This window comes from Engystomops pustulosus, chromosome 7, assembly GCF_040894005.1.
Source record: "Engystomops pustulosus chromosome 7, aEngPut4.maternal, whole genome shotgun sequence".
Lineage (NCBI taxonomy): Eukaryota > Metazoa > Chordata > Amphibia > Anura > Leptodactylidae > Engystomops > Engystomops pustulosus.
The window spans coordinates 48,437,697-48,451,742 of record NC_092417.1 but is presented as its reverse complement, the minus strand read 5'-3'; the positions used below and the strand labels follow the sequence as shown (position 1 = coordinate 48,451,742).

General features: G+C 41.6%; 1 protein-coding gene across 1 annotated transcript in view; it reads right to left on the bottom strand.

Moving 5' to 3' along the window:
* SLC38A6 (solute carrier family 38 member 6) overlaps window positions 1-14,046 on the bottom strand; it is a 48,203-nt gene that overhangs the window by 5,002 nt on the left and 29,155 nt on the right. The window contains exons 9-15 of the mRNA XM_072115819.1: window positions 13,675-13,740; window positions 10,260-10,310; window positions 3,748-3,827; window positions 3,039-3,139; window positions 1,979-2,103; window positions 1,737-1,881; window positions 653-747 (exon numbers count right to left, since the gene is read on the bottom strand). Coding sequence (XP_071971920.1) covers window positions 653-747; window positions 1,737-1,881; window positions 1,979-2,103; window positions 3,039-3,139; window positions 3,748-3,827; window positions 10,260-10,310; window positions 13,675-13,740 — 663 coding nt within the window. The remainder of the gene's footprint in view (window positions 1-652; window positions 748-1,736; window positions 1,882-1,978; window positions 2,104-3,038; window positions 3,140-3,747; window positions 3,828-10,259; window positions 10,311-13,674; window positions 13,741-14,046) is intronic.

The window sequence follows — 14,046 nt, the reverse complement described above, 5'->3', positions numbered from 1 at the left end:
AATGCACTTTCTGCGAACTCCAGCAGACATGTAAGTAAATGTATCCCAATGTGTGGTGTTCCATGCTTACTAACAGTTTTGTTCTTGGGGTATAAGTTGTCCCAAGAGATGACAAAAGGAGTCAATTCTCTATATCTAGAACATATGTATACTAATCTATGGGTATCCAGAGAGATGCAATCCAGCTGAATGGACATTCAGGTATCTTCTTTATACAGCTATCGGAACGGCATGACCAGTAGTGTCCATATTAACAATACAGCAAATAACAAGTGACTAAGACCTATGTAGATGGAGAAATTGTGGGGTGGGACAATAACACTCGGCCCTAAGCCATGTATAACAAGAAATGGCAAATACATTTGTTCTACTCTGTAATTTAGGCTTAATACATCACGGTTGGGTAAAGGAATACCAAAACAAAAACCTAACTACTAAGACCAATAAAGGGGTCTGCCTCAACAACAAAGCTGAGAAAATTAGAGAGCAGAAGCCTTCAGCCTCTATTAGTGGACAGCGTTCTCACCGAGCCCAGGATGATCTGTAGGACGTTATATAAACAGGCAGCTTGGGAATATGCCCACAAGTTACAGCAATTTAAGGAGCGGTTACACAGAACACAGATGCCAACAGGAAAAAAAAATCCACATACCCCAATTTTCTGCCGGGATAAGAAGTCTTCAAAGCTAAGCTTCAAGTAAAAAATTCCAGGAAACACAAACAGCAGACATGTTGAAGTGGTGGATCCTAAACAGGCAAGAAAATATGTTGTGACAGGAGTCTCTCCCAAAAATATTGAAAAACATCAACTATTGTATAGCACAACAGAATTAGAAATCAGTAAAAAAAAATTCCTTTAATCCTTTTCTGAAACAGTCATTTTTCCATTTGTTTACATACATTCTCTCTATTCTATGTGTCTGTATGATCATGGTGAGAAAACTTTGCATAGTTTATGTTTTAATACCATACAAAAAATTTCCCATTTCCCATTATATTTTTCCTAACCTTTTATTTTTATGGATATAAATTTCTGTGCATGGAGCCATGTAAGGGGTCATTTTTTGCAGAACTAGTTTTTTTCGGATTGGTACCAATTCAGGGAATGTATCTGTACTTGGGTCAGGCTATGCAGGGATACAAACCTTTGATAAGGGGTATGGTTATACCAAAATGCCAATTTAGGCTCCATGCATATGAACAGTGGGGAGCATTTAGTAGGGGGTTCTATGCCCGAAAACTGTTGTAGAAACCCTGAAATATTCACAATTGCTAGTGAACTGTACAACATATCCACGCCAAGGAGGAGTAGAGGGGTATGAAGGGGCGCATCTGGCGGCAGGGTAGGAACTCGCTACATTTAGGGACCGTTCAAGATGAGGTAAGGCCTGGCTTGTAAATATACACTAAGAAGCCGTCCTCACATACATCAAGAGGTCACAGCCTCTGGATGTATCTACTGGTGCCAAAGGGATGAGGACTTTGACACCTGTTAATTCAACAGATAACACGCGGCCCCATGTACTTCTATGGGCTCACACACAGAGCTGTGGCTTCCAAAGACCTGGAGGGTGAGCAGATGGTCTAAGCCACAGAAACTATATAACACAAAGTTTAAAGGAAAGGAAATCTATAGCATTATTTCATGTGTACATACTAATAGAATAGATATTGACCAATACAGAGAAAGGGAGCGAGAGATAGACACAAATCTTAAAACTTAATCTTGAACTTACCAACTACACCGAATACATTCCTAATGTCTGGAACGTAAATGGCAAGGAGTACAATAATTATATTAAGGGCCAAAGTCACCACTATATGGCGGAGGTAGGAGAATTGATAGTTGGAGAAGAACATCATCATGAAGGCCTTTCTTGCCTTAAAAATTAAAAAAAAACATATTATAAAAATACAATCCAGTGTCATTCTCCATATTGTCCTCATAAAAATATAATCTATTAACTACTGTACTTACAGGGAAATGAATGAGCGGCACTGTCAGGAGGACGGCAAGCAGGATAAAGAGACGGACGGTTATAATCAGGATATCATTAGGCAGGAATTTGCTGTAACCTTGTAACAGTTCAGAATCCACTTTGTCTGCAATGATATAATAATACCATATATAATACAGGCAGTACCCGGGTTACGTACAAGATAGGGTCCAGAGGTTTGTTCTTAAGTTGAATTTGTATGCAAGTCGAAACTGTATATTTTATAATTGTAAATCCAGACAAAAATTTTGGCCCAAGTGACAATTGGAGTTTAAACATTTTTTGCTGTAATGGGACCGAGGATTATCAATAAAATTTCATTACAGACACTTTACAGCTAATCATTGCAATCTGGGACTATAGTGAAGCATTCAGAAAGCTTCACCAGGTCAGAGGGGTCTGTCTGTAACTATGGGTTGTCTGTAAGTCGGGTGTCCTTAAGTAGAGGACTGCCTGTACAATCCTTACTATTACTACCCATAATCACTACATTACAATATATCATCATGAAGCATCCAGCATTGGTTGTGGGCAGCCACTGGCACCAGTCCTAAATATTCTGAGAACAGTAATAGAAGGTTTTCACTTACTGGCCCCTCTATTAGGAAGCTATATTTTCCAATATAGGACAATTGGGCCTATAACATAGATTTGTATTAAAGAATATCAGCTTCTACTCAGAAAATTGTTTATTTCATAAAAAGCACAAAAATGTTTGCTCATCATTATGGCTTCCACTATGAACGAAAAGTTTTAAAGTAGTATTTTAGTTATCCCCCTAACCATAGGATGGACAATAACAAGCTGATCGGTGAGGGTCTAATTGCTGGGAACTTTAAAAGCTGGTACAACCACTTTAAACATGCGAATAGAGTCCAAGGAAATAAAAAATGGAGAGAGCTCTTTTCCCACCTACAACACAATGAAGGGTCTGCTACATAATTCACAACAAGACTTCTTGGAATGTTACAAAATTTCTCTAAAATTTGTCAAAACAAGGAAATATTGTCATGGTCTATAAATAAGGAACAGAGTACATACCATAAAAAGTCAGGTACCCAAATAATGCAGAAATGAAATAGATGAGGAAGCTTAGAGATATTCCAAGGATGGCGACATTCTGCATCCTGGTCTTTGATGGGCTGATAAAAAAAAAAAAAAATAAAAGTTACAACTGGACTTCTTTTTTTTTTTTTATAAAAGAAAGTCAACCAACATCACAAACCTTTACATTCTGTAGTCATTTGGGCTCAGTAAATGACAAAGAGGACGCCTAGAAAACTCTCCATTTACCTCTATGGGGCACACGTATCATTACTCTGGCTTTGTGCACCTGTGTACGTGGTGAGCTGGCATCAGTGGGGGAGGCGTTGCACATGAGCAGAAAGCTGGGGTCAGAGCTGAGGAGTGTTTTTTTGTAAATGCATCCAAACCAAAGAAAACCCTGGGACTCAGCACAGGATTCTCACAGGGAGCCAGTTAATGCAAATATTCAAAGAAGACAGAAAGACAATTTTTGCAATGTAGGTGTAATGGGCTTCTGCAACCTGTCTTTAGTGAAAATGAGGTCTCTGGTGACAGATTCCCTTTAAATTAAGCTTATGGAGAACATTATGACTGCTCGCTCTTAATCTGACCAATTTATCTTTCTGAATCATCCAAATGAAAAGATGAATAAATGATAAAATTAACATAAATAATGGAGTACCGTCAATGAATTTAGTCAGTGAGAAATCTAGATGTGACTTACCTCTTTAGTTCGCTGTAAATGGGCAAAACAGAAGTATGGCACAGGAATGAGAAAGCCATGGTGGGTAGTGCAAATGAGCTCTAAAATATAAGGCATATATATATAGATGTAAAAAGAAAAAGGTATGTAATGCATAAATGAAATAACATGGCAGGATGGAAAAGGTTATGTAAAGTATGTAAATTATCCCCCAACAGTACATAGGCGAATGTTCAAGGTTCTACAGTGCAATGTCATTTACTAAATGGCTATATTATTGTATATATACACAGACCATGAATGGGCCTATAGGTACAACATAGCAGGCAATATGTAAGCAGATTTGTGGAGGAGCTGGTAGGATAATATTGATATTGAGCTACTTTTGCTTTTATTCTATTTTATGTAGAGCAATTACAGACACAACTTTAACTTCACAGACCGTAAACATGCACACCAAGCCTGGCTGAGCTTGCAGGTTTAGATCAATTTGAAGAGCTGAACTAAACACTTACAAACCCCTCAAACATTCCCAAGTTAAAAAGCCTAAAATATCAACAACATGTGTATAGAATAAGTCATTGATATCAGATCAACAGTTTCCAGCAGTTGATAAAAAAAGCAGATAGCTCCATTCTATATTTAGTGGTCAATTGAGGGTAATGCAGAAGAATAATAATTCTTCATTAATATAGCGCCTACAGATTACACAGCGCTGCACAGAATTTGCCAAATTGTGCCCTGGGGCACAATCTAAACAACCTGCCACTATGTTTTGGAGTGTGGGAGGAAATTGGAGTACCCGGAAGAAACACAAAGAGAACATCTCATATAAACTCTACAAGGTCTTCGCTTCTTTTTGGAGGAACCTCTTTAATAATGGCAAGAGGTGTCCAAGGATAAGCGGGCCAAGGGCCATGCAGCCCATCAAGCAACATGTCCGTGTTAGTCGGAGCTGCCTAACGGAGGATGTTGAACTGGGTCTGCTTATTACTACCTACAAACTTTGTTTTCTAGTTAGTTCTTAATAATAAATACTACAAATAATAAAAGTATTAAACAGTAAAAAAAAAATTGGGGTTGGTAGTCAGATATGTCAGTCTCCGAATGTTCTTGAATGAATGAAGACTTGCTATAGCTACAAGAGTAGAAAAACTATCCATTGCGAGCTTGTTGTCTCGAGACCCTTACGTATGGGGGTCAGGTTAGATAGTTTGTTATGACTGGGACTAAACACTATATTTTTAGGCCTTAAAAGACAGGAAAATAAATAGTCACCTAAGAAAATAAGGAAAACCCATGAGCTGCAACAAATTGTGCCTTTACCTTTAACACCATAAAAGGGAAATGGCATGTAAAAATACCAATACAAAAGAAAAACAATCAATTTCACACTTGGCCTGTCTTGATGTGACACTATCTCAGCAGTTACCACGCACAGGTAGCTGGATCCCAGATAATAACCAAGGACGGACACTTAACTTTGTTGTGTTTGTAACCCAATCCTGCTATAAAAGCCAATGGTTAAATCAGGCTTGACAAGAACAAGCATCCTTGGATTACATTTTTAAATGTCCCCAACATTTTAAATCCCACCATCGGTCATCCCTGGTGTAACCTAACTCTCTCTTGGGGCCTATTATCCCCTTGAATGGTGCCAGCTTTTGAAGTTCAGAAGATCAGAGGGTCTCTGATCCTTGTGACTCCATATCAGTCCATCATTATTGTTATGCCAAGAGCCTCTTAAAATGATCTATTAGAGGGAAATACAGTGATTAAGTTTCTACATTCACCAGTTATACATGAGTAGGCTGGAGACATACTGAATTTATAAACTCTATTGAACCTTATTGGTGTTTTCTGGAAAAAAAACCCATTGAGGATTATTTATGAAAACAGATAGTTTTCAGTAAAGGTTGAGCATGACAAAGAACCACTACTATATACTTCTCTTATGCTTCACCAGTTCCCTGGAATGCACTACCACTGATAATCAGGTCAAGTCCCAAGTATACATGAAGAATTTGGGAAGGGGAGTTTATGGTGCAGTGACATGGTTTCTCACTGCCCCATATAGTTATTATTTACACCATATATCCCTAAAATGGGTTGTACCAAGTTAGCAAGTAATACCTAGACAGGATAGGGAGTAACAACCTGAGGGTCTTTCTGGGACCCCCACTAATCACAATAAGGGAACCACCAACAATCTGGAGTATGGGGGTCTTGTTCTCACTAATGGGTGGATCAGCAGATCTATTGAATGGAGCGGCCGGATACATTATTGAATAGGAGTTTCGAAAATCGCAGAACACTACATTTGGCTATATCCGGATGAGTGGAAATTAAGAATGGCACCAGTCTTCATAACTCTCCAAATGGTCTTCCCTGAAAACCTGAGGTCTCAGGGTATTATAATAAATAAACGTTAAAGAAAAAAAAAATACACAACTGATCCAGGGGTGTAACAACGATAGTAGTACCAATAGCGGCTGTTACGGGGCCCTCAGTGTCAGGGCACCCGGCACACTAAACAATGGAGGAGGTGCACTGTTATAGACGTATTATGCTCGGAGGAGGGGGACGGCAGGACTAGAAAGCTCTCACCTCTACTTCCCCCATGTTGCCAGCAGCTACTGGGCCCGAAATAGAAAAACTGCCACACACAGTACATACATGTGTGTATGAGTGTATAGATGTGCGAGTCTGCTGTATGTGTGAATAGGTTGTATGTATGTGTTTATGTACATGCTGTATGAGTATAGATGGTTTGTATATTCTGTAGGTGTGTATATACTGTGTATTTGCTGTATATGGTGTATGTATGCTGTATGTGTGTATATGCTATATGTAAATAAATATGCACAGTATGGTAGATATTATTTTTAGGAGAATGGAGGCCCCAGGAAGATTTCTGCTTTGGGGCTCAGCCTCTCCTAGTTACACCCCTGGGATGCATGACCAGAGTGTATTTTGTCTTGTACCTGAATTTTTATCAGAATGTTTTTGTTTTTTTTTTATACCAAACATAAAATATTTAACTCCATCCACAAATTTTGGTCAGGCTTACCCCAACCCAATCTTTTGTGCCTGTATTTAAATATGATACTTTGATGATACTCATAGATATTGCCTTTGAAGCCAAGGTGTGAACATACTGTACATTTAAGTATAAACTCAAGTTATTGCACTCAGTGAGAGAGCATTGTTATATGTTACACAATGTAGACAAATTTGACATTGCTGCGCACAGGGATGTTAGAGGATTCATTTGTGTGGCAAATATTATTGTCTGAGCAAGCTACCTTAGAAATGGCAACAGAAAATGAAAACCATATTTACCTTAAAAAAACTAAACAAAATTAAAACCTATGGTAGATTTCCTTTGAAACTGGAATATGTTTTGTTGGTGAAGTCAAGCATGATACACCAGGAACACTTACTTACAGATCCAGGCATCAGTAAGTATATTAGTTATCCATGGTGTCCTTCCTTCTAAAATTCAACTTTTACATTTATGCTAATGAGTCAGAATGGCTTCTGGGGGTGTTACCAGAGCTCCTCAGTGCATTAGCTTCACAGGCTGTTACAGTGCGCAGGAGTAGTTCCCACTGTGTGCTAAACTTAATGTGTTACTATAAGTTTACAGCAGGCACATGGCGCGGGGGGGGGGGGGGGGGGAGTAAGCAGAGCAGAGGGGGAGACAGTGTAATAGTCTGTGAAGGTACAGCACAGAGGGGTTTTGTTAACACACCCATGAGCCATTATAGCACAATATTTTGAGAAGGAATTGAGCAATGGATAACAAATATAGGAATATTACCACAATCTCAGTTCCAAGTTAAGGCCCCATTGTTTATCATGCTGGATATTGATTGGTAGATGTTCTTTAATAGAGATGAGCGAACATGCTCGTCCGAGCTTGATGCTCGTTCGAGCATTAAGGTACTCGAGACGGCTCGTTGCTCGGACGAGTATTTCCCCTGCTCGAGATCGAGCATTTAATTAAAAAAACACAGTGAAGAACAATGAAGAATAGAATAAAAACAGTGAACACAGTGAACACAGGATCATTTAAGTGAAAAACACAGTGAAGAACACAGTGCAGAATAGATTACAGATGTTCGGCACATCTGCTTACTTGTCGGAAGATACGCGCGGAACGGTGCGAACAAAATAGTATGTGAAGAACAATATATATGTGTGAAGAAGACATTGCAGAACACGGTGAGCAGGACGGAGACACAAGGGAGCAGCACAGAGACACAAGGGAGCAGCACAGAGACACAAGGGAGCAGCACAGAGACACAAGGGAGCAGCACAGAGACACAAGGGAGCAGCACAGAGACACAAGGGAGCAGCACAGAGACACAAGGGAGCAGCACAGAGACACAAGGGAGCAGCACAGAGACACAAGGGAGCAGCACAGAGACACAAGGGAGCAGCACAGAGACACAAGGGAGCAGCACAGAGACACAAGGGAGCAGCACAGAGACACAAGGGAGCAGCACAGAGACACAAGGGAGCAGCACAGAGACACAAGGGAGCAGCACAGAGACACAAGGGAGCAGCACAGAGACACAAGGGAGCAGCACAGAGACACAAGGGAGCAGCACAGAGACACAAGGGAGCAGCACAGAGACACAAGGGAGCAGCACAGAGACACAAGGGAGCAGCACAGAGACACAAGGGAGCAGCACAGAGACACAAGGGAGCAGCACAGAGACACAAGGGAGCAGCACAGAGACACAAGGGAGCAGCACAGAGACACAAGGGAGCAGCACAGAGACACAAGGGAGCAGCACAGAGACACAAGGGAGCAGCACAGAGACACAAGGGAGCAGCACAGAGACACAAGGGAGCAGCACAGAGACACAAGGGAGCAGCACAGAGACACAAGGGAGCAGCACAGAGACACAAGGGAGCAGCACAGAGACACAAGGGAGCAGCACAGAGACACAAGGGAGCAGCACAGAGACACAAGGGAGCAGCACAGAGACACAAGGGAGCAGCACAGAGACACAAGGGAGCAGGACAGAGACATCGGGCAGCGGCGGCACGGAGACATGGGGCACGGAGACATGGGGCACGGAGAGCAGCGGGGCACGGAGAGCAGCGGGGCACAGAGAGCAGCGGGGCACGGAGAGCAGCGGGGCACGGAGAGCAGCGGGGCACGGAGAGCAGCGGGGCACGGAGAGCAGCGGGGCACGGAGAGCAGCGGGGCACGGAGAGCAGCGGGGCACGGAGACATGGGGCACGGAGACATGGGGCACGGAGACATGGGGCACGGAGACATGGGGCACGGAGACATGGGGCACGGAGACATGGGGCACGGAGACATGGGGCACGGAGACATGGGGCACGGAGACATGGGCACGGAGACATGGGCACGGAGAGCAGCGGCAGCACAGAGACATCGGGCAGCGGCACGGAGACATCAGGGAGCGGCACGGAGACATCGAGGGGCACGGAGACATCGAGGGGCACGGAGACATCGAGGGGCACGGAGACATCGAGGGGCACGGAGACATCGAGGGGCACGGAGACATCGAGGGGCACGGAGACATCGGGGAGACTTCAGTGGAAGAAGAGCAGCGGATCCCGGGACAGCGTATCTCCCGACAAGTAAGCAGATGTGCAGAACATCTGCAATCTATTCTTCACTGTGTTTTTCACTTAAATGATCCTGTGTTCACTGTTTTTATTCTATTCTTCACTGTTCTTCACATCTGTTAACTTGTCGGGAGATAATATACGCGCGGAACAGTGAAGAATAGATTGCAGATGTTTGCATACATCTGCTAACTTATCAGAAGACATTCTTTTTCAATTAATTAACACATTTTATTCCCGAACCATGGTCCCTTTGAAAAATGCTCGGGTCTCCCATTGACTTCAATGGGGCTCGTTATTCGAGACGAGCACTCGAGCATCTGGAAAAGTTCGTCTCGAATAACGAGCACTCGAGCATTTTAGTGCTCGCTCATCTCTATTCTTTAACTATAAAAACAAACTCAGTAACACATCTTGGAACCAAAATACTCCCAGTCCTATAAGGGTTAAATGGGTTGTCTGGGATCAGGGTTTAGCTGCCATTAAAGGCTGAAGTGAGTGCACGGCCTTTCATCTGAGTCTCTGAATAAAACAGAGAACTGCAGTAACGCATAGTGCACCAGTTAGAGGAGCGTATTGTTTTTGTTATTTTTTTCACCATCCTGGGCATAAAACATAAAAAAGCTAAACCCTGATGGCTTGACACAAAGATTTTGTGCACTTCAGTTTGAAGATTTGGAATCATTTGATTTGAAAAAAAAAAAGGTTTGAAAAAAATAAACAGCGCCACCCCCCATGACCCTGGTAATTACTGGCATTGCGCTTCTTCCCCATTCATAGGTATTTATTTTTGCGACACCTCATTCCAGTCTTAGCAGATCTAGAACTATGGGGAAGGAAAGCAATGGAGGATAAAACCTATCCATATTTATTGTTATTACATTATAAATTGCTTCATATAAAATGACATTTTCTCTCACCTCTTTAGAAAATTTAAACAGTCTTGGCGTACATTCTGAAGTGTTTGAGATCTGTATAAAAGAATAAAAGTTGAAGACATAACTTACATTAGTTACAGTAGGAATAAAAATCTATTGAGATTATTTGTAGATAAATGGAGAGCGGTGGAGACATCAGGGGAATAGTAATGTCATTCCTCTATACCAGTGATGGCTAACCTATGGCACTGGTGCCAGAGGTGGCACTCTGAGCCCTTTCTGTGGGCACTCGGGCCATCACCAGAGATGACTCCAGGTATCTTCCTGCAGTCCCAGACAGCCCAGGACTTGCTGTGCACAGAGGTATTTTAAAGTGACAGCTCTACCTGGGACTATTTTCTGCTTTATTGGTGTCCTCAGGTGCTGGTATCAATGAAAACTGTGACAGAGAAGGGAGTATAAATCACAAATTAAATTTGTGTTGGCACTTTGTGATAAATAAGAGGGTCTTTGTTGTAGTTTGGGCACTCGGTCTCTAAAAGGTTTGCCATCACTGCTCTATACTCTCACTACAAAGTATCATCAGAGGGACACTAAGTGGTTGGAGACCCTGATGAGGGACAATAGTGAGAGGACATTCAGACTCATGAAATGGTCAAATATTATTTCACTAAGCTGCGTATTTTCCACACTATTTACCTCTATGGGAGCAGAATAAAACAGCCACATGTAGCAGATTCTGCAATTTCTGGCTAATAATTATTCTGCAGAAAACATAGTGGTATTCTCCTTCTGGCCTCTTCTATCATTGGTTGCTGGCTGATTGAGGTGGTCGGGCCAATCAAGATTTTTTCTAAATGCAGGCAGGGGAGGAGGGGAAGGCTCCAGCCAGTTGTCTTGCAGCCTGTCACCATGAGCAGAGATATTAAAGGATTGCTGGTATATGACATTTTTGTCCTTGTTAAGACGTCATAGATTACTTATTCTTAGCCTCCAGTCTCAGACTTGTCACTGGAAGAAATCACTACATTCATGGGGCTGCTGCAGGACTGTAGGTTCATGATAGTGAAGTACAGAGCAGTGACATGGACCAGGGGGAATTTAAGAGCATTGAATTATACACATTTGTATAGACTTGCTGTGGCACTAAGAACCCTTTGAGCACTTTATCCAATTATTTTATGGTCACTATTGTGATATTATTTCTATACTGTACAGGCTGACATTAATTATTTGTAGGCTTACTTAGAGTACATATATGTTACATGTTGCAAATCCACACAAAATGTTACCTGTGCATTTAGCAGTAGCTATCCCCCCATGTTAGACAGAACCCTCCTTTACCAAAACTACTGACTCAAGCTATCCTATAATGTGCGACTTAAAGGAAATCTACCATTTGTTTTTATGCATTGTGAATCAAAAAATACATTGAGAATGCTGTAGCTACACTGATGCAGAATCATATCTTGTTTAATCCCTGAACTAAGTGTTTTTGCTCACAAAACTATTATAAAATTCAGGACCTTGGGAAAGCTGGGTGTAGTCTGGCTACCGTACATAAACACATTACTTCCACATAAACAGGAGCTGCCTGAACTGTCCAGACAGGACTAATCAACCTGAGCTGGATGGCCACTACATAGCAGCTGGGGGTTGGTGCAGAGATTGATTACCCCTGCCTGTCAGGGACAACACAGTGATGAAGTATTCTCTGCTTATGCTTGGCTGGACAATTCTGGAGCAGTGCAGCGACAGAGCCTCATTATCATAATTTTATAATTGTTTTTTCAGCAAAACCACTCAGTTCAGTGCCTGCATCAGTGTAGCTACAGCATTCTCAAGGTATGTTTGGTTCATAATGCATAAAAACAAATTGTAGATTTCCTTTAACCCCCCCTGGCCCTTTTTTGTTTTTTCATTTCCATTTTTCACTCCCTACTCTCAAAAATCTATAACTTTTTTATTTTTACACGTAATTAGCTCTGTGACGGCTTGTTTTCGGCGTAACAAATGCCATGTCATAGTGGTATTTAATTTTCCATGCCGTGTACTGGGAAGCGGGAAAAAAAATCCAAATGCAGTGAAAAACCGCAGTTTTCTTGTGGGCTTGGATTTTACGGCCCAAATGACATGTCTACTTTATTTTTTGGGTCAGTGCGATCACGGGAATATCACAGGGTTTTATAATGTTTTCATACATTTACAAAATTTAAAAGCTCCTGTACAAATTATTTTTTCTTCTTTTGCAATCTTCTGGAGCTAATAACTTTTTCATACTTTGGTGTACTGTGGGTGGTGTCATTTTTTGCGACGTTTGATGACGTTTTCAATTATAACATTTTTGGGACTGTACAACTTTTCGATTACTTGCCATTTTCGACTTTGGGGGCGTTATTTTTCATTACTGGGTTAAACGCAGCGATACCTTATGTGTTTATGATTTTTACTGTTTATATCAGTTCTTGGGAAAGGGGGGAGATTAAAATTCTTAGGTTTTTTTATTATAATTTTTTTAAAAACTTTAAAAAATAATTTTTACTATTTTTCAGAGTCCCTAGGGCACTTTAACCCTAGGTTGTCTGATCGATCCTATCATATACTAACATACTACTGTATGGCAGTACATGGGGATTTTCCTCCTCATTCATTACAATGTGCTGATAGCACATTGTAATGACAGGGTTAAAACGAGACAGCCTTTGGTCTTTGGAAGACACCCAATGACGTCACAGGGAGCAACGATCCTCTGCTAGATCCTCGGCATTTTGATGGCAAGATCCTGGCGACAATCAATGAAATAACACCCGATGCTAGCACCGATCACAGGTGTTACCAGTAAGTCTTTGCTGCAATATGCAGCAAAGACTTACTGGCTATGGAGATGGCTCAGCCTGTGAGCCCTCTCCATGCACCCGTACCTGAAGCCGTCGTACTATTAAGGTGTGCATCAGTAAGGGATTATGAAAATTAGTTTGAAGAAACCCTGTCAGGGTGATTTGGGATTATGGACCAGAGGTTTAGTGTCCCAAACCGCCCTTTAACTACTCCCTAGTCCCGTAATATATGGGTTGCATAGGTGCGGTATAGAGTTGTGCACAGAATGCTACAGTATATACGTTTAGTATCCAGGGAGACCTGGATGGGAGTTGCATTCTATCAGCCACCCATCATTTGCCAGCCCACTGTATTTTATACGGATACCGGTGCCATATGTACTCATAAGGGTGAAAAACGTTCTGTATTTACGGCCAATACAGCGGTGGTGTGCATGAGGCCTTAATGCTAGTTGGGTTATCTAATATTATTACAAATTACATAAAACAGCATTTTTGTTGCCTTCAGTTACAGTGTGTCCGAATTAAAGCGATAAAGAAAGGTAGCATTTGCAATAGTAGCATTTGATGTAACAAAGAACAGGTGATTGCACATGTAAATTAAAAGCTGGCAATCTTACCTCCATGTACGTCACTGTATGATTCATAGGAAGGGGGCATGGAATAGACCATTTTTTAATCACAACCTGAAAACCAAATAAAAAGTTGTTAGTGTAGATCTGGGAGTATGCTGCACTCCCTGGTGGAAAGGTTGGGCTTTGTTATTTTGTACAGGTCAGTAGATCTCTGAGGAAAGACCAACTCACTTGCCTCCACACCCCTCCCATCTCCACAGGAGCCTCGGCGCTCATGGTGAAGTCAAGGTGTGTTAACCGCAACATGACCATCCATAGTACAAGTCAATGTTGACCGTGTTACAGCAGTTTCTTAAAATCTATGCCCTTATTGCCCTATCCCTAGTTTGCACATATACAGATTTGTCCAAACTTATA